This window comes from Oratosquilla oratoria, chromosome 22, assembly GCF_046742065.1.
Source record: "Oratosquilla oratoria isolate Oo_2021 chromosome 22, ASM4674206v1, whole genome shotgun sequence".
Classification (NCBI taxonomy): Eukaryota; Metazoa; Arthropoda; class Malacostraca; order Stomatopoda; family Squillidae; genus Oratosquilla; species Oratosquilla oratoria.
This window is the reverse complement of record NC_134798.1, coordinates 11,254,532-11,277,140: the sequence shown is the minus strand read 5'-3', so window position 1 is coordinate 11,277,140 and position 22,609 is coordinate 11,254,532. Positions and strand designations below refer to the sequence as shown.

The following is a 22,609-nucleotide window of genomic DNA, read 5'->3' as shown; positions in this document are numbered from 1 at the left end:
AGTAAGGTGATGAGATGTACAAGGGGTGAAAGTGGCAGTAGACTGGAGGTGAGCATTAAGGGAGAGCGACTGGAGGAAGTGGATAGTTTTAGATACTTGGGTGGAAATGTGGCAGGAAAAGGTGGAGTGAAGGTGGAGGTAGAATGTAGATTGAGAGAAGCGAGTAAATGCCTTGGTGGATTAAAGAGTGTAGTGAGGAATAGACATTTGGGAATGGATGCGAAGAGGAGACTGTATGAAGGAGTGATTGTGCCAACAGCACTGTATGTGGCGGAAACATGGAACATAAGAGAGGAAGAGAGAAGGAGTTTGTTTGAGATGATGTGTCTGAGAAGTATGATAGGGGTTACTAGGCTAGATAGAGTGAGAAATGAGGAGGTGAGGAGGAGAACAGGGGTGGAAAAGGAGCTGGGAGATAGGGTTGATGAAAGAGTATTAGGATGGTTTGGACACATGGAAAGAATGAGTGAAGAAAGACTAGTAAAAGAGGTATGGAAGGCAGATGTGGAGGGAGTGAACATGAGGGGATGTCCTAGGATGAGGTGGATGGATGGGGTGAAGGGGGCTTTGGGGAAGAGGGGAATGTCTGTTGAGGAAGGATGGGAGAGGACAGAAGACAGGGGAGAATGGTTGTATATGGATGATGTTGTGATTGCATGAGATGGAATGGGCGGGGGGATGGGGGGGTGAGGTAGTATGTGTGAGCAAAATTTGATGCAGCCCGAAGTGATTTCTCCCCGTCCTCTCCTTTTATACAATGGGGGGACGGAGAGGGGGGGTCGCTGATTTAATGAAGCGGCCCTGATGTGGATGTACTGTGTATTGCGACACTGCTTCTGACCCAGGGCAGTGGACAAGGTGCAGGGATGACCCGTCATCCAGGAGGTGCTCAGATAAGAGGGAGGGTGGAGGGGTGTGGAGTGTATTGAGGGATGGAATGGGTGGAAATGATTTTATGCCTTTTCCTTTTTGGCTACCTCCCTTGTAAGGGGGAAGAAGCCTTGGTATATGTATGTATGTTATCCCTTCTGTCTTTTAACTTCCTACATTTTTTGTTGTACCAACACTTTACATATCTTTATTCTTGTTTTTGTCTTGGAACATACTTTTCCAGTCCTTTATAAATTTTTGTCAAAATATTCCATTTCTCTTCTACTGTTGGTTTCTCCTTATGTATCCTTTCCCAGTTTGTTTTTTGAAAGAATTCTCTTATTTTATCAAATTTGTTTTTCCATACATCAATCTTCCCTTTTTATATTGTTTGTTTTTTCCATGTATTTTACCTCATTTAGTTCCAGTTCAATCAATATGTGGCCACTTTTACTTATTGGTGTCTTATATTCAATCTTGTCCGCTATTTCGGGTTCTGATGTGATTATTAGGTCCAGTCTCGATGGTTCTTCCTCATTTCTATACCTAGTATTCTCTTGTATCCATTGTGTCATTGTATGTTCTATAATCATATCAAGTAGTACATTTCCCCATAGGTCATCTCCACCTTTCACTGTCATCTCTTCCCAGCAGATTTCTTTACAATTAAAGTCACCCATTAGAACTATTCTTCCTCCATCTTCCATGATCTTATTTAGTATAATCCTTTTGTCTTCTAACATATTTTTTTGTTTCTCTTTCCATGAAGCCGTTTTAGGAGGCACATAATTTACTACAAACTTCCTGCTCTTTCCATCCCTGTCCTCCACTCCCATCATAATCATCTCTACTCCATTCTTTCCATATGTGACATTCTTCACATTTATATCCTTAGTCAGGAACATAACTCCACCCCCATGTTTTACCTCTCTGTTTCTAATCCAATAATTATATGCACCATGTCCTACACTGTTGGGTGGTAGTGGGCCTTTCAATATTGTCTCTACAATTCCCATTATGTCTGGTTCTTTTTCCTTCAGGTAATCATTCAGTTTGTTCAAGCCTGTTATTAAGCCATCTATATTTGTGTAAGACACTTTTAATTTTCTGCTACTTACATTATGTTTTCAGTTTCCCTTCCATTTTTTTCTGCTATGAACCATTTCCTTACTTTCATATCCACTACTCTCTAATAGAATTTTCCTTTGTGACACTGTTCTTTTCTCATTTTTTCCCCTTAGCTTTTAGTCTTTTTGTTTTCTCACCCTCTCTTTCCTCTTTATTCATTTCTCTTTTTATCCATACCTGTTTATACTGATCACTTTTTGCTAGTTTCCCTGTTTTTGCTGAGATAATCTGTGCTGTCTTTTGTGACCTGAATTTAACTTTAATTAGTCTGATCTTATCTGTATTGTATTTCCCTATTCTATATATTTCTTCAATTTCTTTCCCTGTTTCTTGTTCATCGTCTTGAACTACTTCTAATATCTTGTTTACCTCTTCCTTCTCTTTTAACTCTTGTAGTCCTGTTTGGATTATACTTCTCTTCCATCCCTAACATAACTATATATTTCTTTTTGTCTGCTAAGTCTCTTACTATATTCTTATTCTCCCTCATCACTTAAATAACTGTGTCCTTAGTTTGTTCTTTCATTTACTGTGTCACTATATCTCTAAATACAGTTTTGTTGTTCTCTTGGACTTTTTTCCAACCCTGTGCTTCTTTTGCTATGGAGTCTTTATTCTCTTTATTCTTCTTCTTTAATTCCTCATCCTCATCTTATACTTCTTTTAACTGTCTTTTTAATTCCTCTATTTCTTTTTTTAGGTTTTGATACTCCTTCTTTAGTTCTTCCAATTTATCAACTCTTTGCATAATCCGTGTAAGTTGGCTGAACCTAACCTTCCAGTGTTCAATAATTTTTCTCTTTTGCTATGGACTCTTTATTCTCTTTATTCTTCTTTAATTCCTCATTCTCATCTTATACTTCTTTTAACTGTCTTTTTAATTCTTCTATTTCTTTAGTTAGGTTTTGATTCTCCTTCTTTAGTTCTTCCAATTGATCAACTCTTTGTGTAATCCGTGTAAGTTGGCTGAACCTGACCTCCCAGTGTTCGATCATTTTCTCTAGTTTTTCCTCTAGACTTGCTTATCGGGGAAGGTTGCCATCCCCTCCCACATTAAATTCATGGAAATGATTATCTCCACTTTCTGTTGTGTTGTTATAATTTTAGTGCCTTTACTTATATTTTCGACTTCACCTGCATTGTCTACAGCCCTCTTGTTGACATTTCTTCTGATGTCCAGGGGAGCCCATTCGTCTCCTTCCTCATTTCCTTCCATTTCCCTCAGTAATCCCTTCCTTTCTCCTTTTTCTTCACCTTCCCACTACACCATGATCTTTCCCCTTCCCCACTAATACAACAAAGGTGCTCCCTTGTCATTGAGATCGATAAAACTTGAAGTTTTCCTGGAGCTCCAAGCTTTGCTGTCACTTCGACTGGTGTGTGTATTTACCTAGTTGTATTTACCTAGTTGTATTTTACGGGAAGGGGAGCTATGCTCATGAGGTCCCGTCTTCATATCTCATTTTATCTAAACTATTTTTAAATTCATGTATTGTTTTTCCACACACCACTTCCTCATCTAACTTGTTCCAACTGTCTATTACTCTGTGAGGAAAGCTGTTCTTTTTCAAATCTCTTCTATAGCTGTCTTTTTTTATTTTCTTTCCGTGTCCTCTAGTATTTCTGTCATCCCATTTTATCAGATTCTCTCTGTCAGTAATTTCTATGCCTTTCATGATTCTGTAAATAGCTATCAAATCTCCTCTCTCTCTTCTTTGCTCTAGTGTCTGTAGTTCAAGTTTTTCTAGTCTCTCTTCATATGATAGTTTTGAGAGCGTTGGTGCCAATTTTGTAATTGCTCTTTGTATTCTTTCAAGTTTTTTTATACATTTTTTTGTACTTGGTGACCACATCGTTACAGCATATTCCAATCTTGGTCTTATCAGAGTGATTAGAATTTTCTTCACCATTTCTTCATCCAGGTATGTAAATGCCACTTTAATTGTTCTTATTAAATTATAAGTTTCTCCAAAGATCTTATTTATATGTTTCTCAGGTGACGTATTATTCATAACAATGACTCGCAGGTCCTTCTCATTTTCTACTTTTTTTATTCCTTCTCCAAATTTATATGATCCTTCTATTCTTTTTTTGCTTCTTCCAAATTCCATTATACTACACTTTGTAGTGTTGAACTCCATCTCCCACTTCCTACTCCATTCCCATACTTTATTTAGATCACTCTGTAGTGACTCACAATCTTCTTCCGTGTTCACTTTTTTTAATAGTTTTGCATCATCTGCAAAGAAGCTCATATAACTTTCAATTTCTTCATCCATATCATTAATATATATAGCAAACATTATTGGGGCCAGGACTGTTCCTTGTGGAACACCGCTTATTACATTATCCCATCTTGAGTGCTTGTCTCTTATCACTACTCTCATTTTTCTTTCTTGCAAAAAGTCTTTCATTCATTTAAGCAGTTTGCCCTGTATTCCTCCTTCAGTTTCTAATTTCTTAAGCAACTTCTTATGTAGTACTTTGTCAAAATCTTTTTTCAGGTCTAGAAATGCACAATCAGCCCATCCATCTCTTTCTTGTATTATATCTATTAGCCTTGAATAGAAACATATTAGATTAGTGACGCATGATCGTCATTGTCTGAATCCAAATTGCCTTGGATTTAGCACGCTGTTTTTTTCTAAATATTTTACCCATTTACTTTTGATAATTCTTTCACAAATTTTTGCTATTGTACTTGTTAGAGAGACTGGTCTATAGTTGGTAGGGTCTTCTTTATTTCCCCCTTTATATATAGGTACTATATTTGCTTTTTTCCAATCTTCTGGAACTTTTCCTTTCAAGGAACTATTTATTATGCTATGTATTTGGTCTGCCAGTTCATTTCTGCATTCTTTCAAAATCCAGTTTGCTATTTCATCTGGTCCATGCAATTTTCTAACATTAAGATTACTCAAGTGTTTCATTATTTCATTCTTTGTTACTTCTATTTCTTTCATAGGGGGGACTTTCTCCTTCCATTCGATCTCTTCCGGTTGTATATTCTCCCTTGTAAACACTGATTTAAAATGCTTGTTCATAATTTCCGCCATTTCTATTTCCTCTGTGTATTCAACTCCTTGTCTTAATTTCTCCAAATCTTGTTTGTTTTTCAGTTTGTTGTTTACAAATCTGTAGAATAGTTTTGGTTGATCTTTACATTTTTCTATGACATCTTTTTCATATTTTCTCTTTTCCTCTCTGCACGCTTGTACATATTCATTTCTATAACAAGTATATATTTTCCATTTTTCAGGTCTTTTGTCTTTCTTACATTTGGTCCAAGCTTTATCTCTTTTGTCTTTTAACTCCCTACAACTTTTGTTGTACCAGCACTTTACATAATCTTTTTCTTGTTTTTGTCTTGGGACAAATGGAGATTAGAATTAGACAGGATTAGAAATGGAGAGAGTGAGTGGTTTGAAGTAAAGGTGGGACTTCCTCAAGGATGCATTATGTCGCCCTGGCTGTTCAACTTATACATGGATGGGGTGGTGCGAGAGGTGAATGCTAGGGTACTGGGTCAGGGATTGGAGATGGTTAAAGGAAATGGAGAAAAGTGGGAGGTGAGCCAGCTGTTGTTTGCGGACGACACTGCGCTTGTGGCAGGGTCAGAGGAGGGATTGAGGAAGCTGGTGGCAGAGTTTGGGAGAGTATGTGATAGAAGAAAGCTAAAGATAAATGTAGGTAAAAGTAAGGTGATGAGATGTACAAGGGGTGAAAGTGGCAGTAGACTGGAAGTGAACATTAAGGGAGAGTGACTGGAGGAAGTGGATAGTTTTAGATACTTGGGTATCAGGAAAAGGTGGAGTGAAGGTGGAGGTAGAATGTAGATTGAGAGAAGCGAGTAAATGCCTTGGTGGATTAAAGAGTGTAATGAGGAATAGACATTTGGGAATGGAGGCGAAGAGGAGACTGTATGAAGGAGTGATTGTGCCAACAGCACTGTATGGGGCAGAAACGTGGAACATAAGAGAAGAAGAGAGAAGGAGTTTGAATGTGTTTGAGATGAGGTGTCTGAGAAGTATGGTGGGGGTTACTAGGCTGGATAGCGTGAGAAATGAGGAGGTGAGGAGGAGAACAGGGGTGAAAAAGGAGCTGGTAGATAGGGTTGATGAAAGAATATTAGGATGGTTTGGACACATGGAAAGAATGAGTGAAGAAAGACTAGTAAAAGAGGTATGGAAGGCAGATGTGGAGGGAGTGAACATGAGGGGACGTCCTAGGATGAGGTGGATGGATGGGGTGAAGGGGGCTTTGGGGAAGAGGGGAATGTCTGTTGAGGAAGGAAGGGAGAGGACGGAAGACAGAGGTGAGTGGAGAATGGTTGTATATGGATGATGTTGTGATTGCATGAGGAGGAATGGGCAGGGGGGTGGGGGGTGGGGTAGTATGTGTGAGTAAATTTTGACACAGCCCGAAGGGATTTCTCCCCGTCCTCTCCTTATATGCAAGGGGGGACGGAGAGGGGGTGTCGCCAATTAAATGAAGCGGCCTTGCTGTGGATGTACTGTGTGTTGCGACACTGCTTCTGACCCAGGGCAGTGGGCAGGGTGCAGGGATGACCCGTCATCCAGGAGGTGCTCAGATGAGAGGGAGGGTGGGAGGGGTGTGGAGTGTTTGTAGGGATGAAATGGGTGGGAGTGTTTTTATGCCTTTCCCTTTTTGGCTACCTCCCTTGTAAGGGGGAAAAAGCCTTGGTATATGTATGTCTTGGGACATACTTTTCCACTCCTTTTTTATAAATTTTTGTCAAAATATTCTATTTCTCTTCTACTGTTGTATCTTTGTGTATTCTTTCCCAGTTTTAATTTTGAAAGAATTCTCTTATTTTATAAAAAAAAAAAAAATCATACATCAATCTTCCTTTTGTATATTGTTCATTTCTTTTCATGTGTTTTTTCTCATTTAGTTCTAGTTCTATCAATATGTGGTCACTTTTGCTTATTGGTGCCTGGTATTCTATCTTTTCCACTATTTCAGGTTCTGATGTGATTATTAGGTCTAGTCTCGATGGTTCTTCTTCATTTCTATACCTAGTGTTCTCTTGGATCCATTGTGTCATTGTGTGGTCAATAATCATCTCAAGTAGAACATTTCCCCATGAGTCTTCTCCACCCTTTATGTTCATCTCTTCCCAGCATATTTCTTTGCAATTAAAGTCGCCCATCATAACTATTCTTCCATCTTCCATTATCTTGTTTAGTGTTATTCTTGTGTCTTCTAACATACTTTTATGTTCACTCTCTTCCCACGAGGCTGTTTTTGGGGGCACGTAGTTTATTACAAACTTTCTGCTCTTCTTATCTCTGTCTTCTACTTCTATCATAATCATCTCTACTCTATTCTTTCCATATGTGCCACTCTTCACGCTTATATCCTTCTTAGTCAGGAACATAACTCCACCCCCTTGTTTTATCTCTCTGTTTCTAATCCAATAATTATATGTATTGTGTCCTATGCTGTTGGGTGGTAGTGGACCTTTTAATTTTGTCTCCACAATTCCCATTATGTCCGGTTCTTTTTCCTTCAGATACTTGTTCATTTCATTCAGTCCTGTTATTAATCCATCTATATTTGTGTAGGATACTCTTAACTTTCTGTTATTTCCATTGTATTCTCTGTTTCTTTTTTGTTTCTGTTATGGTCCATTTCCTCAATTTCATATTCACTACTCTCCAGTAGAATTCTTCTTTTTCTGACTCCGTTCTGGTCGTGTTTTTTTCTTTAGCTTCTTTCCTTTTCATTTTTTCTTCCTCTCTTTCCTCTTTATTCATTTCTCTTTTTATCCATACCTTTTTATATTGTTCACTTGCTGCTAGCTTCCCTATTTTTGCTAAGATATTCTCTGCTGTTGTTTGTGATCTGAATTTAATCTTAATTGGTCTGGTCTTATCTGTACTATACTTTCTGAGTCTAAACTTCTCTTCAATTTGTTTCATGATTTCAGGTTCATCTTCCTGAACTAATTCTAGTAATCTGCTTACTTTTTCATTTTCCTCATTGATTCTAGTGGTTCTATATGGGTTATGTTTCTCTTCCATTCCTAATATAATTATACATTTCTTTTTATCTGCTAAGTCTCTTACAATATTCTCCTTCTGTCTCATCACTTTGATAACTGAGTCTTCAGTTTGTTCTTTCATTTGCTGTTTAATTATATCAGTAAATGCAACTTTACTGTTTTCCTGTATTTTTCTCCCCCTGTGCTTCTTTTGCTATGGCCTCTTTATTGTCTTTATTGTTCCTTTTTAATTCTTCATTCTCCTCTCTTACTAATTTTAACTCTCTTTAGTTCTTCTATTTCATTAGTTAAGTTTTTGTTCGCCTTCTCTAGTTCTTCCAATCTTTCAACCCTTTGCGCAATTTTTGACATTCTACCGAACCTAATCTCCCAATGTTCGGTCATTTGCTCAAGTTTTTGTTCTAGTCTTGCCAGTCGGGGGAGGTTGGTATCCGCCCCCCCCTCATTAAATCCATGGAAATTATTATCCTCACCTTCTATTGTGCTGCTCTTATCTATGTTTCTAATCTTTACATTTTTGTTAGTCCCTTCATCGTCACTAAATTGCTCTGGCCCGCGTTTGTTTACATGGCGTCTGCCTGCCAGGACCAAGTCCTCTCCTTCCTCATTTCCTTCCATTTCCCTCAGTAATCCCTCCCCTTCTCCTTTTTCCTCACTTTCCCACTACACCATGAGCAATACCCTTCCCTATAAATACAATAGGTACTTCCTTTGCGTTGAGATCCACAAAAATTTCACTTTTTCTTTAGGACGTCAATCCTCGCCGTCTATCCGACGTAAGTGTGTGTGTGTGTGTGTAAGCCAGTGAGAGAGTTTGGTATGCCTGAGTCAACAATAAGAACCATTCTTTTAAATAAAGATAAAATTCTGTCAGCTAATGTGTCCAAGGGTATAAGGTATGTGAGCACACATAAGAGGCCAGCATTGTTGGACAAGGTGGAAAGGTTATTGCTTGTGTGGATACAGGAGAAGCGGTGTAAGAGTGACAGCTTGAGTGAGGAAATGATCTGTTCAAGGGCTCGCCAAGTGTATGCCGACCTGCAGCAGCAACAGGCTGGTACCAGTGGCCAGCTTACACCACTTTCAGTGCCCTTCACAGCCAGTAGGGGGTGGTTTGAGAAGTTTCAGCAACGTACGGGCATCCACAGATTGATATGGCATGGTGAGGCGGCAAGCGTGGACACAGACGTAGCTAAGGCGTTCATCAAGGAGTTTGAGGAGCTGGTGCGTTATGAGGGTTACCTACCACAACAGGTATTTAATTGTGATGAAACAGGGCTCTTTTGGAAGAGGATGCCTAACAACACCTATGTTACTGCTGAGGAGAAAGCTTTGCTGGGGCATAAGCCTATGAAAGACAGGCTTACAGTGATGTTGTGTGCTAATGTGAGCGACAACTACAAGATCACGCTGCTCATAGTGTATCATTTGGGAACGCCATGAGCATTCAAGAGTGGCAATCTTGAAGAGCAGACTTCCGGTGATGTGGCGTTCCAACCTGAATGCGTGGGCAACCCAATAGCTGTGCCTGGAGTGGCTTGAAAGGGGATGCTGCCCTGAGATCAAGAAGTTTGTGCAGGGGAATGGACTGCCACTGAAGTGCCTCCTGCAGCTGGATAACACCCCAGCACATCTTCCCCAAGATCTGGATTTCATCACAATTAGATTCCTACCCCTGAACATCACTTCCATTCTGCAACAGATGGACCAGGAGGTCATTTCTAATTTCAAGAAGCTGTACACACATGCTCTGTTTGAATGCTGCTTCAACACTACCGCTGACACAGACCTAACCCTGCAAGAATTTTGAAAGTCCCACTTCAACATCTTGCACTGTGTCAAGATGATTAGCAAGAGCTGGGAGCAGGTTACCATCAGGACTCTACAGGCAGCATGGAAGAAGCTTTGGCCATCATTTGACAGGGAGTGGGTCTTCAAGGGCTTTGAGCCTGCTGGTCCTTTGGTTATCTCTGACATCGTTGCACTAGGGAGGGACCTGGGCCTGGAGATAGAGGACGGGGATGTTGAGGAGTTAGTAGGGGAGCACGAGGATGAACTGACCACTGAGGAGCTGAAGGAGCTGCATCAGGAGCAGGTTGCTGAACTGGCCCAGGAACGGCAAGAGGTTGAGGGAGATGACGATTGTGTCCAGGGCCCCACCACGGAGGAGGTGAATGAGGCCTGTGTAATGTGGAGGAAGCTCTACGATTTCATGGAGGTCACACACCTGGACCAGACACTAGTAAGCCATGTTGCAGGCCAGTTCAATGAACTGGTCATGCCTCACCTCTGCCAAATCCTGCACACATGGCACCGGCAAGCAACCATCACAGAGTTATTCCAGCCTCGTGCCAAATGACAGCACCCTGATGAGGGTACCACTCCAGCTGAAGGAGCACCTCCTCTTTCAGAGGGGGGTCAGTAAGCCCCACCACTCCACCACCTCCTCACTCCCATCCCCCTACGCCAGCTGCAAGCCTTACCACTGGTAGGTACAAAAGATTGCTTTTTTCATTATATTTTTTACCTGGTAAGGGGCATTTAACATTGATTTTTTGGCATTAATGTTGTAGGAGCATCATAATCATACCTATTTATGTCTGTTTGGTGACAGGCTTCATCATATCAGAGGGAAAAAAGTAGACTTTTTCACGGTCGGGAACAAATTAATTAAATTAACATTGATTTCAATGGGAAATAGCATTTCTATTTATGTGAATTTTTATTTATGGGGAGGTGTACAGAACTGATTGATCATGTAAATAGAGGTACCACTGTATTTACCTAGTTGTATTATACGGAAAGGGAGCTATGCTCATGGCGGTCTTTGTATCTCTCAGCATCAAGTTTTTTCTTTAAATCTTGTATAGTGTTTGCACACGCTTTTTCATTGTCTAATTTATTCCATGTATCTATCACTCTGTGTGGGAAGCTGTTCCTTTTTAAATTTCTTCTGTAACTATCTTTTTTTAGTTTCTTTTCGTGTCCTCTCGTTTTACCGTTGTCCCATATCAACAAGTCATCCCTATCTAAAACTTCCATTCCTTTCATTATTCTGTAGATAGTCAGCAGGTCACCTCTTTCTCTTCTCTGTTCCAAAGTGGGTAGTTCTAATTTGGACAGTCTTTGCTCATATGTTAGTTCGGAAAGAGTTGGTGCTAGTTTGGTTGTTGCTCTTTGTAGCCTTTCTAGTTTTTAATGTTCTTTTTGGTACTGGGTGTCCAGAGTGCTGCTGTGCACTTGAGTTTTGGTCTTATTAGTGTAGTTAGGATTTTCTTTATAATTTCTTCATCCAAATAGGCAAACGCCACTTTGATTGATCTCAATAAATTGTAGGTTTCTCCGAATATTTTGTTAATATACTTATCTGGTGTCATGTCCTTGCCAATCATCACTCCAAGATCTTTCTCTGAGTTTACTTTTTTCACCTTTTCATCACCAATTTTGTTATTTTTTTATATTCTATTTTTACTCTTTCCAAACTCCATTATACTACGTTTCTTTATACTGAATTTTACTTCCCATTTTTGGGTCCAATTCCAGATCTTGCCCAAATCTTGTTGCAATGAGTTGCAGTCTTCCTCCGTTTTTACCTTCTTTAGTATCTTTGCATTATCTGCAAAGAAATTCATATAACACTCTACACCTTCATCCATGTCATTAATGTATATGGCAAATGTGATCGGGGCCAGTACTGATCCCTGTTAGTAATTGGGGCCAGTCACATACATATCAACAGGCCTTTTCACTCGTATAAGTTTGGTGGCCAGGTCAAAGCATACACCCACCCTACGTCCATCCTACACCCATCTACCCATCTTCACACTTATCATTCATTATTCCTTCCATCTTAGCATTTTATGGATGAAGCATCATCCCTGTCCCCCTAGCATACTGCTGCTCTGGTCAAAGGGAATGTGGCAAGATCTGTCAGGCCTTACTGTGGAGGCACTGTGTTAATTGCTATGTTGGGTTTCACTAAATGGAATACCATAGCCCCACAGAGGCTGGCTACAATTCTCAGGCCACCACACTGTTTTCTCTGGAAAGAAATTTGGACAGTTCTTTGTGTTGTTTTTGTGTATTTACCTATTTGTATTTACCTAGTTGTATTATACGGGAAGGGAGCAATGCTCGTGGTGACCTGTCTTTGTATCTTTCAGCATCAAGTTTTTTCTTAAAATCTTGAATAGTGTTTGCACACACTTTCTTTATTGAAAATATTCCAGGTATCCAGTACTCTATGTGGGATTTTTTTTTTTTTTTTTTTTTTCAAATTTCTTCTATAGTTATCCTTTTTGAACTTCTTTTCATGTCATCTTTTTTTTCCATTGTCCCATTTTAGTAAATCATTCCTATCTAGGATTTCCATTCCTTTCATGATTCTATAAATAGTCAGCAGATCTTCTCTTTCTCTTCTTTGTTCCAGAGTTGGTAATTCCAATTTGGACAATCTTTGTTCGTATGTTAATTTGGAGAGAGTTGGCGCCAACTTTGTTGTTGCTCTTTGTATTCTTTCAAATTTCTTTATATTCTTTTTAGTACTGGGTGTCCATAGTGTTGCTGCATACTCCAGTTTTGGTCTTATTAGTGTAACTAATTTTTTAAAATTATTTCCTCATCCAAGTAGTCAAATGCAACTTTCATTGACTTTAATAGGTTGAAGGTTTCTCTGACTATTTTATTGATATGTTTGTCCAGTGTCATGTCTTTGCTGATTATTACTCCAAGGTCTCTTTCCAAGTTCACTTTTTTTACTTCTTCACCATTATAATTTGTTGATATTCTGTTTTTACTTTTTCCAAACTCCATTATACTACACTTCTTGATATTGAAGTTCACTTCCCACTTTTGAGTCTATTTCCTGATTTTGTCCAGGTCTAACTGTAATGATTCACAATCCTCCTCTGTTCTTACTTTCTTTAGTATTTTTGCATCATCTGCGAATAAATTCATATAACACTTTACTCCTTCATCCATGTTATATATATGGCAAACATGATTGGAACCAGTACCAAATCTTGTGGGACACCACTAGACATTTCTTCCCAATTCAAGTTGTCTCTAATTACTACCCTCATTTTTTTCCCAGTCAGGAAGTCTCCCATCCATTCCAATAATTTTCCTCTGATGCCACTTATTGATTCTATTTTTCTTATTAGTTTCTTGTGTGGTACCTTATCAAATGCTTTTTGTAGGTCTAGAAAGGCAGAGTGCATTTACCTAGTTGTATTATACGGGAAGGGAACTGTGCTCATGGTGACCCGTCTTTGTATCTTTCAGCATCAAGTTTTTTCTTAAAATCTTGAATAGTGTTTGTACAGACTCTTTCTTTATCTAAATTATTCCAGATATCCAGCACTCTGTGTGGGAAGATTTTTTTTCAGATCTGTTCTATGGTTATCCTTTTTGAATTTCTTTTCATGTCCTCTTGTTTTTCCATTGTCCCATTTTAGTAAATCATTCCTATCTAGGATTTCCATTCCTTTTTATGATTCTACAGATAGTCAGTAGATCTCCTCTTTCTCTTCTTTGCTCCAGTGTTGGTAATTCCCGTTTGGATAATCTTTGTATGTTGATTTGGAAAGAGCTGGTATTTCTATGTCACTGGCTGAAAGTGGTAGAGGGATAGGACCAGTCACTGATTGTCAACTTCCTCTGTCTTAAAGAGTGTAAGAAATGCTGTTGAAGATAGAGGTCATGGGCCCAGTCCAGATAATGAGTGTCAGCCCCTCAGGGCTTCACCTAATGGAGATGAGGGGTTTGGTTTTGAAAATGGGCAACTTTGCCAACCATCTAGTAGGACCCCCACATGTAGGTAGGAATCATTGGTTCCAGGTGTTGTGTCTTGGTGTAATGCTCTTGGCCTAAGCAGTGTGATAGGGGACAGAGATAACTTAACATCCAAAAGGTGCTTAGATGGGAGGGGTGATGAATGGGTTTTGTATACACTTTGTCTTCTCCACCCCCCTTATAAGGGGCCTTTTGGTATGTGTATTATTGGACCCTATAGTTATAATAATGATTAAGAAGCATTACATTTCTTTTAACTAAGCATTTAAGGCGTGATGAATTTTTACAGTACAGTAATTGGCATAGATTTTCTTCTTTTTCCAGTTACCAGAAAATAATGCTCTTGAAGCCCTCTGTGATGGTATGATTGAAGCCTGGAAGATTTATGGAAATCCCAAGTAAGTACATTTTATTTTATTCATTTATTTATTCATTTTTTAGTATTACAGTAGTATTTTGTACATAAGGTTTTAATTACAATGTTAGCTATTAGAGTATTTCAGACATCACTACAAAATATTTTCTCAAAGTAACTAATGGGTTATTTTGATGGTAGTGGTTGGATTCCTTAGTGATTCACCATGGTCTTGGATCATGTGTTGGACTCATGATCAACAGTTATTAACCTCCTGGATGAGAGCTCAGAGCTCATATGACCGATCAATGGGTAATACTGTGACCATACACACACACAGACCCCCAAATCCCCACCCACAAGAGTTGGAGTAACACCCCACAGCATAGCAATACTGAAATTATTTCAGCCCTGGGTGGGAGTCAAACCTATAACGCTGTAGTGGCAGGCGAGAACTCTAACCACAGCACCAATGATCTCTTGCAAGAGAAGTCTAAGGCTACAAATTGATTAATTTACTGATCATTTTTTCAAAATAAGATACCTTTGGGTATGAAAATGTTCATAATTATAAGTTTCTATTATACATACATATACCAAGTGCATCTTCTCCCTTACAAGGGAGGTAGCCAAAGTCAAAGGCATAAATCCACTCCCTCCCATTTCATCCCCACATATTCCACTCCCATTCACCACCCCTCCCTCCCTCTTTTCTTGCCTTCTCCTGGGTAACAAGTCATCCCTGCATCTTGCCCATTACCCTGGGTCAGGAGCAATGCAGCAAGGCATAGCATATCTACAGCAAAGCTGCTTCACTTAATTGGTGAACCCCCCTCTTCATCCCCTCATGCATGAAAAAAGAAGACACGTACTCCCTCACTCTCCATCCCCCACCCACTCCCTTCCATGCATCACAGCATCATCCATACACAACCACTCTCCAATCACCCCTATCTTCTGTCTTCTCCCTTCCTTCCTCAACAGACATCTCCCTCTTTCCCAATGCCCATTTTACCCTGTCCATCCATCTCATCCTTGATTTTGTCCTCATGTTCACTCCATTCACCTTTGCCTTCCACACCTCTTTTACTAATATTTCTTCACTCATTCCTTATATGTGTCCAGACCATCCCAATACTCTTTCATCAACCCTATCTCCCAACTCCTTTTCCACCTCTGTTCTCCTTGTCAACTCCTCAGTTCTTACTCTATCCAGCCCAGTAATCCCTACCATACTTCTCAGGCATTTCATCACAAACACATTTAAACTCTTCCTCTCATATTTTCCATGTTTCTGCCCCATACAGTGCTGTCAGCACAATCACCCCTTCATACAATTTCCTTGTAGCATTCATTTCCAAATATTTATTTCTTATTACAATTTTTTATCCACCAAAGCATTTTACTAGCTTCTCTCAATCTGTTAACCATAACATTGATAAAAAATCAATGGGAGTAATGATAGGTACCTGCTTGTGGTCCAGCAAGATAAACAGAAGAGAGAATACTCTGGAGATGTCCCAAGAGAATGGAAGCTAGCTAACGTTACTCCCATATTCAAAAAAGGTGACAAAAAGAAACCAAATAACTATATGCCTATAAGTTTGACTTCAATCGTTGGAAAAAATAATGGAAACTATCATCAGAGATGCTATCGAACATCATTTAGAAAGTAACTGTTTGATAAATGATAGCCAGCATGGTTTCAGACAGAAACGTTCTTGTGTGACTAACTGTAAGAGTGGAGACGGGGGCGACTCTAACTCAAATTCTACAACACAGTTATCTTGAATTATGACAAAAGAAATAATATAGATTTGATATATCTAGACTTTGCAAAAGCTTTTGATACCATCCCCCATGAAAGACTACTTACTAAATTAGCTTCACATGGAATAAGTGGTAGCCTATTAAGTTGGACTAGTAATTGGTTGAATGATCAAAAACAGAGAGTTGTTTTAAATGGAAAAACTTCTAGATGGAAAAATGTTACAAGTGGAGTTCCTCAGGGTTCCGTTCTCGGGCCACTTCTATTCATAGTATATATAAATGATATAGACCATGGACTAAAATATACTGTTTCCAAATTTGCTGATGATACAAAACTGTGCGGAATGGCAAATGATCACTTAAACCAATTAGATATTCAAGAAGATTTAGATAAATTACAGCAATGGTCTGAAAAGTGGCTAATGAAATTTAACACAAGTAAATGCAAGGTAATGCACATAGGTAAAAATAACAGTAAGTACGATTACAAGTTATTTGAAATTTGTTAACAAAAGTGAATAGTGAAAAAGATATCTGCATAATTATCAGTAACGATCTCAAATCATACAAGTAGTGTATTTCAGCCTCTGAGAAAGCAAATATGATTCTGGGACTGATTGCGCGATCTTTTGACTTCAAAAGTCCATCACTCATTAACAAGCTATATAAATCTAGTTCGTCCACATTTGGAATATACTGTTTCCGTATGGTCACTGAATCTCATTAAAGACATTGACAGACTGGAAAAAGTACAACGGCGAGCCACAAAACTCATTCCAAGTATCAAAGATAAATCATACAAAAATCGACTAAAACACATGAATCTGTTTTCACTAAAAAAGTGTAGACTCAGAGGTGACTTGATATAGGTCTTTAAAATTCTAAAGGGAATTGACAACATCAACAGTGACAAAATTTTCATAATGAATGAGAATCAGACAAGAAACAATGGTCTCAAACTCTCCAGAAATAGATTCAATTTGGAAGTGGGTAGAAACAACTTCACCAACCGTGTAGTTAATGAATGGAATAAACTTCCTGCAGAGGCAGTGCAATGTAGTTCAGTTCGAAGCTTTAAGAATCATTTAAACACCTAAGCTAAATGCTGTAATGATTATCATTCATTTCATATTATTTGTTTTTGTTTTGTTATCATTTGTCTGTTTGATTCTCATTTATCATTAGTTATATGCCAATTTATTATTATTTTCTATTTACCTGTTTGTTTATTATTTAACTATACCTATGCATTTATTTATGTATTTTATTTGTTATTTACATTATTATAAATTTTATTTATTCATTTATTATTAATTTTTTTTTGCATCCGACCTAGATACCAAAAGGTCTCCTGTCGGCGTGCTCCGCCTTTGTAATCCTTTCAAAGCCCATCAACTATCACCTTCATCTAGAGGTGCAACCTCAATGGGCTAACACTTAGTCTCAGGACTGGGTGTAGGATCTCAGTAAACTTTAGCTGCGTTTCCTCCACCTTTTCACATATGTAAAACTAACAAGGTAAAAGATGGAGATAGAGATGATAATGGAAGAAATGGTGTAAGAGGAAGATGGGCAGAATATTTTAGGGATTTGCTAAATGTGAAGGAGGATAGGGAGGGAAAGGTAGTTGCAGTGGGAAGCACAAAGAAAATGACAGTGATGAATGAGGAAAATAGAGGAGAAATAAGGAAAGATAAGGTAAAATCAGTGATCAAAATGATGAGAGCAGGTAAGGCATCTGGCTTGGATGGATGTCATGCACTGTGTCTAAAGAAGGGAGGTAAAGTGATGGTGGAGTGGCTGGTGAGGTTGTTTACAAAGAATTCCAAAGGAGAAGCATGTCAACAGGAGACCTTTTGGTCCATAACTAGGTCAGATGATTTTTTTTTATAATAATAAATAAATAAATGACTAAACAAAGAATTATAATATAAATAGTAATGAATAAAATAAGTAAATAAATAGGTAAAGTTAAATAATAAACAAACAGGTAAATAGTAAATAATAATAAATTGACAGAAACAATAATAAATGATAATCAAAGAAATAAACAGCCAAATGATAACAAATAGATGATATAAAATAAATAGCAGGCATTACAGCATCTTGCTTAGGTGTTTATCTAAATGAACTTTAAAGATTCAAACTGAACTACATTGCATTGCCTTTGCAGGAAATTTATTCCATTCATTAACTATACAGTTGGTGAAGTTGTTTATACCTACATATACCAAGGCTCTTTCCCCCTTAAAGGGAGGTAGCCTAAAAGAAAAAGGCATAAAACCATTCCCACCCATTCCATCCCCAAATACACTCCCCCCTCCACCCTCCCTCTTATCTTAGCACCTCCTGGATGACGGGTCATCCCTGCACCTTGTCCACTGCCCTGGGTCAGAGGCAGTGTCGCAAGACATAGCACATCCACAGCAAGGCCGCATCATTAAATCGGCGACCCCACTCTCCGTCCCCCATGCAGAAAAGGAGAAGACAGGGAGAAATCCCTTCGGGCTGCGTCAAATTTTTCTCACTCATACTACTTCATCCCCCATCCCCCCACCCATTCCACCTCATGTATCACAACATGATCCATATACAACCATTCTCCATTCACCCCAGTCTTCTGTCCTCTCCCGTCCTTCCTCAACAGACATTCCCCTCTTCCCCAAAGCCCCCTTCACCCCATCCATCCATCTCATCCTAGGACACCCCTTCATGTTCACTCCCTCCACATTTGCCTTCCATACCTCTTTTACTAGTCTTTCTTCACTCATTCTTTCCATGTGTCCAAACCATCCTAATACTCTTTCATCAACCCTATCTCCCAACTCCCTTACCACCCCTGTTCTCCTCCTCACCTCCTCATTTCTCACTCTATCTAGCCTAGTAACCCCTATCATACTTCTCAGACACCTCATCTCAAACACATTCAAACTCCTTCTCTCTTCCTCTCTTATGTTCCATGTTTCTGCTCCATACAGTGCTGTTGACACAATCACTCCTTTCTACAGTCTCCTCTTAGTATCCATTCCCAAATGTCTATTTCTCTTTACACTTTTTAATCCACCAAGGCTTTTACTCGCTTCTCTCAATCTACATTCTACCTCCAAATCCACTCTACCCTTTCCTGCCACATTTGCACCCAAGTATCTAAAACTATCCACTTCCTCCAGTCACTCTTCCTTAATGCTCACTTCCAGTCTGCTGCCACTTTCTCCCCTTGTACATCTCATCACCTTACTTTTACCCACATTTATCTTCAACTTTCTTCTTCACACACTTTCCCAAACTCTGTAATCAACTTCTTCAATCCCTCCTCTGATTCTGCTACAAGTGCAGTGTTGTCCACAAACAATGGCGGCTCACCTCCCACTTTTCTCCATTTTCTTTAACCATCTCCAATCCCTGATCCACCACCCTTACATTCACCTCTCACACCACCCCATCCATGTATAAGTTGAACAGCCAGGGCGACATAACACATCCCTGACAAAGTCCCACCTTTACCTCGAACCATGCACTCTCTCTGTTTCTAATCCTGACACATGCTCTACTATTCTCGTAAAAACTCTTGACAGCTCCTAGAAGCTTTCTTCCTATCCTGTATATCTGCAAAACCTCCCCCATTGCCTTCCTGTCTACCCTATCATAAGCCTTTTCCAGATCCATAGAAGCCCAAAAAACATCCTTACCTTTTCCTATAGCTTTCACACATATCTGTCTTACCACAAAGATCTGATCTATGCAACCTCTACCTGTCCTAAATCCACACTGTTCCTCACCATTTACTCCCTCTGTTCCTCTCCTAATCCTCTCAGTCAAGATCCTCCCATAAGCCTTCCCAACTACACTTAACAAGCTAATCCCTCTGAAACTACTACACTCACACTTGTCCACTTTTCCCTTGTAAAATGGAACTATACAGGCACTCCTCCAGTCCTCCGGCACTCTACCCTCTCTCCAACAAACATTAGATAACCTCACCATCCAGGCCACCATCACTGTGCCTCCTTTTTTTAGACATTCTGCATCCAGACCAGGTGCCTTATAGTCCAGGAGTATTAGCTTTTCACCCAGAACAAATTAGTAACAAGCTGAAATTTTCAGGAAGTACTCGGAAGACTTTTCCTAATAACATACTAAAAGTCCCCAAGAACCCCTTGCGAGGGTTTTGAGAAATTCAAGATGGCATAAAAAATGGCAGCCAATTTTAGATTTTGTCATATTTCAAGCCCTAAACATCATAGAAAGTCAAACAATAAGTCTATATATATGTTTTTTGGGGCAAAGAGTTCAATTCTCTAACTAATTTTTGGATTATCTGAATTTCAAATGTAATCATTAGCAAAAGAAAAACAAAATACATGTTTATCAACCTGAACATACACACATTATACAATAAAAGTCATGCCAGTAGCAAGAAACAACACTTAACCATTACCTTAACTATAGACAAAAAATGCTTAGCTGTAGTCATGATTATAGAATTTTAATCAATCAATCAATAAATCAAATAAATTTTGACGATGGTCTTAGGCATCATCTTCGTCATCAGTTTCAGGAGAAACTGGTCTTGGTGCTTCAGTCTCTTCATCATCATCAATGAAGGATGGCATTTGTGCTGCATTGTTGCAGGTTTGACCACTGCACTTTGTACACATGGCAGAGCAGTGCACCCCCATCTTCCTGTAGCCACATGATACTCCATAGCTATCTGCTTTGCAGTCACATGAGATCATGTTGAGCAGACAGTCAGGGGTAATAGGGTGGTCAGTTTCAACTAGAATTAGGATGTCCTCCAGCTTCCATCCCCAGGCTTTTGGCTTCAAGGGCCTGCCCATCCATTCCTGGACAGTGTGATAAGTTCTGAAGGAATGCTGTTTGGCTGCAGCACTTGTCGGAGGCAAACTTGCCAGTTTGAAGGATGAGGACAGAGATGTTCTGCTGATTGCATGTTTCATGAAGTCCATTCTTCCTCTCCAGGCTTGCTGCTACTAAGGTTGTCCTTCCCTTGGCTCCTACTTGGACATAATCCTTGGTGCATAATTCGTTGCAAGTAACGCATGAATCCATCTTGAACTCTAAAAAACAAACAAAATTTAACATCACATACAACATATGAATCAGGCTAACACTTTCATCAATTGATAATCATGGTTTTACATGTATCACTGAAAAAACTTTCTGGCGCTTCAGAATTACTTATTGCAACATCTGACATAAATGAGTTCCTTGGGTCTGAAAACCTATATTTTCATACTTCATTTATGTTTCTATCTTGACTGAGACCTGAGATATAACAAAATATGATATCAATGGCCATTTTGGACGCCATTTTGAATTTCTCAAAACCCTCGAAAGGTGTTTTTGGGGACTTTTAGTATGTTATTAGGGAAGGTCTCCTGAGCACTTTCTGAAAATTTTAGCTTGTTACTAATTTGTTCCGGGTTGAAGCCATATTTGAGCTAATGCTCCTGGACTATTAACTGCTCTCATTATCTTAACAATTGCCTTCACTTCATCCTTCCTTATTTCTCCTCCATTTTCCTCACTCATCACGGTCATTTTCTTAGCACTTCCCACTGCAACAATCTTTCCCTCCCTATCCTCCTTCACATTTAGCAACTCCCTAAAATACTCTGCCCATCCTCCCCTTACTGCCTTCTCTTCCATTATCATCTCTCCATCTTCACTTTTTACCTTTTCTTGTCTACTTGATTTGCCTCCTCTTCCTCTCTTAATTTCTTTCCAAAACATCTTTTTATTACTTTCAAAATTTCCTATCATACTCTTACCCCAATTCACATCTGCTCTCCTCTTTGGCTCCTTTAGCTTGTGCTTTACTTCTCTTCTCTTTTCGTTGTACCTCTCATGTGACTCCCTCATCCTATTTTGTAACCAATCTGTGAAAGCTCACTTCTTCTCTTCTACAACCTTCTTTGTTTCCTCATCCCACCACTCACTACCCTTTCTTCTATTTCCTCCCATCCTTCTTGTTCCACACACCATCTTTGCACACTTTGTGACTCCTTCCTTGAACCATCCCCATTCCTCCTCCACTCCTAGCTCTACTCTATCCTTCACTTCCTCCCACTCCCCTATCAGCTTCTTCTTGTACTCCTTTTCCTTTTCATTTAAAGAGTTCACTCTAAGCACCTCCCTACCTTTTGTCCTTTTCCTCTTTCTCCATCTATCCTCCACTCTCAACTTATCTTCCAAAAAATGATCTGATATTCCCCCACTCTCTCCCGTTAGAACATGTACATCCTTAACTCTTACTATTATACTACTATCTACCACTACATAGGCCATTAACACTATCTACCACCCATCCACCACCCTCTCCCATGTGTACTTATGCTTTACTTTCTTCCGAAACACTGTATTTGCTATCATCAACTCTCTTACTAGACACATCTCCACCATCAACTCTCTTACTAGACACATCTCCACCATCAACTCTCCACTACGATTCTTTCCTGGAACTCCACATTTCCCACCCACTCTGTCAATTGGTTCCTGTCCTACCCTAGCATTAAGGTCTCCCAATACTACTACATTGACATTCCTCTATAATCCCTCAATGCACTAATTTAAATTTATCCAAAAAGCCTTCCTTTCTTCTACACTCTTCTCACTACCAGGCCCATATGCACTTACAAAAACCC

General features: G+C 39.2%; 1 protein-coding gene across 4 annotated transcripts in view; it reads left to right on the top strand.

The window, feature by feature from the left end:
• LOC143037429 (glutathione synthetase-like) overlaps window positions 1-22,609 on the top strand; it is a 371,409-nt gene that overhangs the window by 283,370 nt on the left and 65,430 nt on the right. For all 4 annotated transcript variants that reach the window (XM_076205616.1, XM_076205614.1, XM_076205618.1 and 1 more), the window contains one exon: window positions 14,144-14,217. In XM_076205616.1, the coding sequence (XP_076061731.1) occupies window positions 14,144-14,217 (74 nt within the window). The remainder of the gene's footprint in view (window positions 1-14,143; window positions 14,218-22,609) is intronic.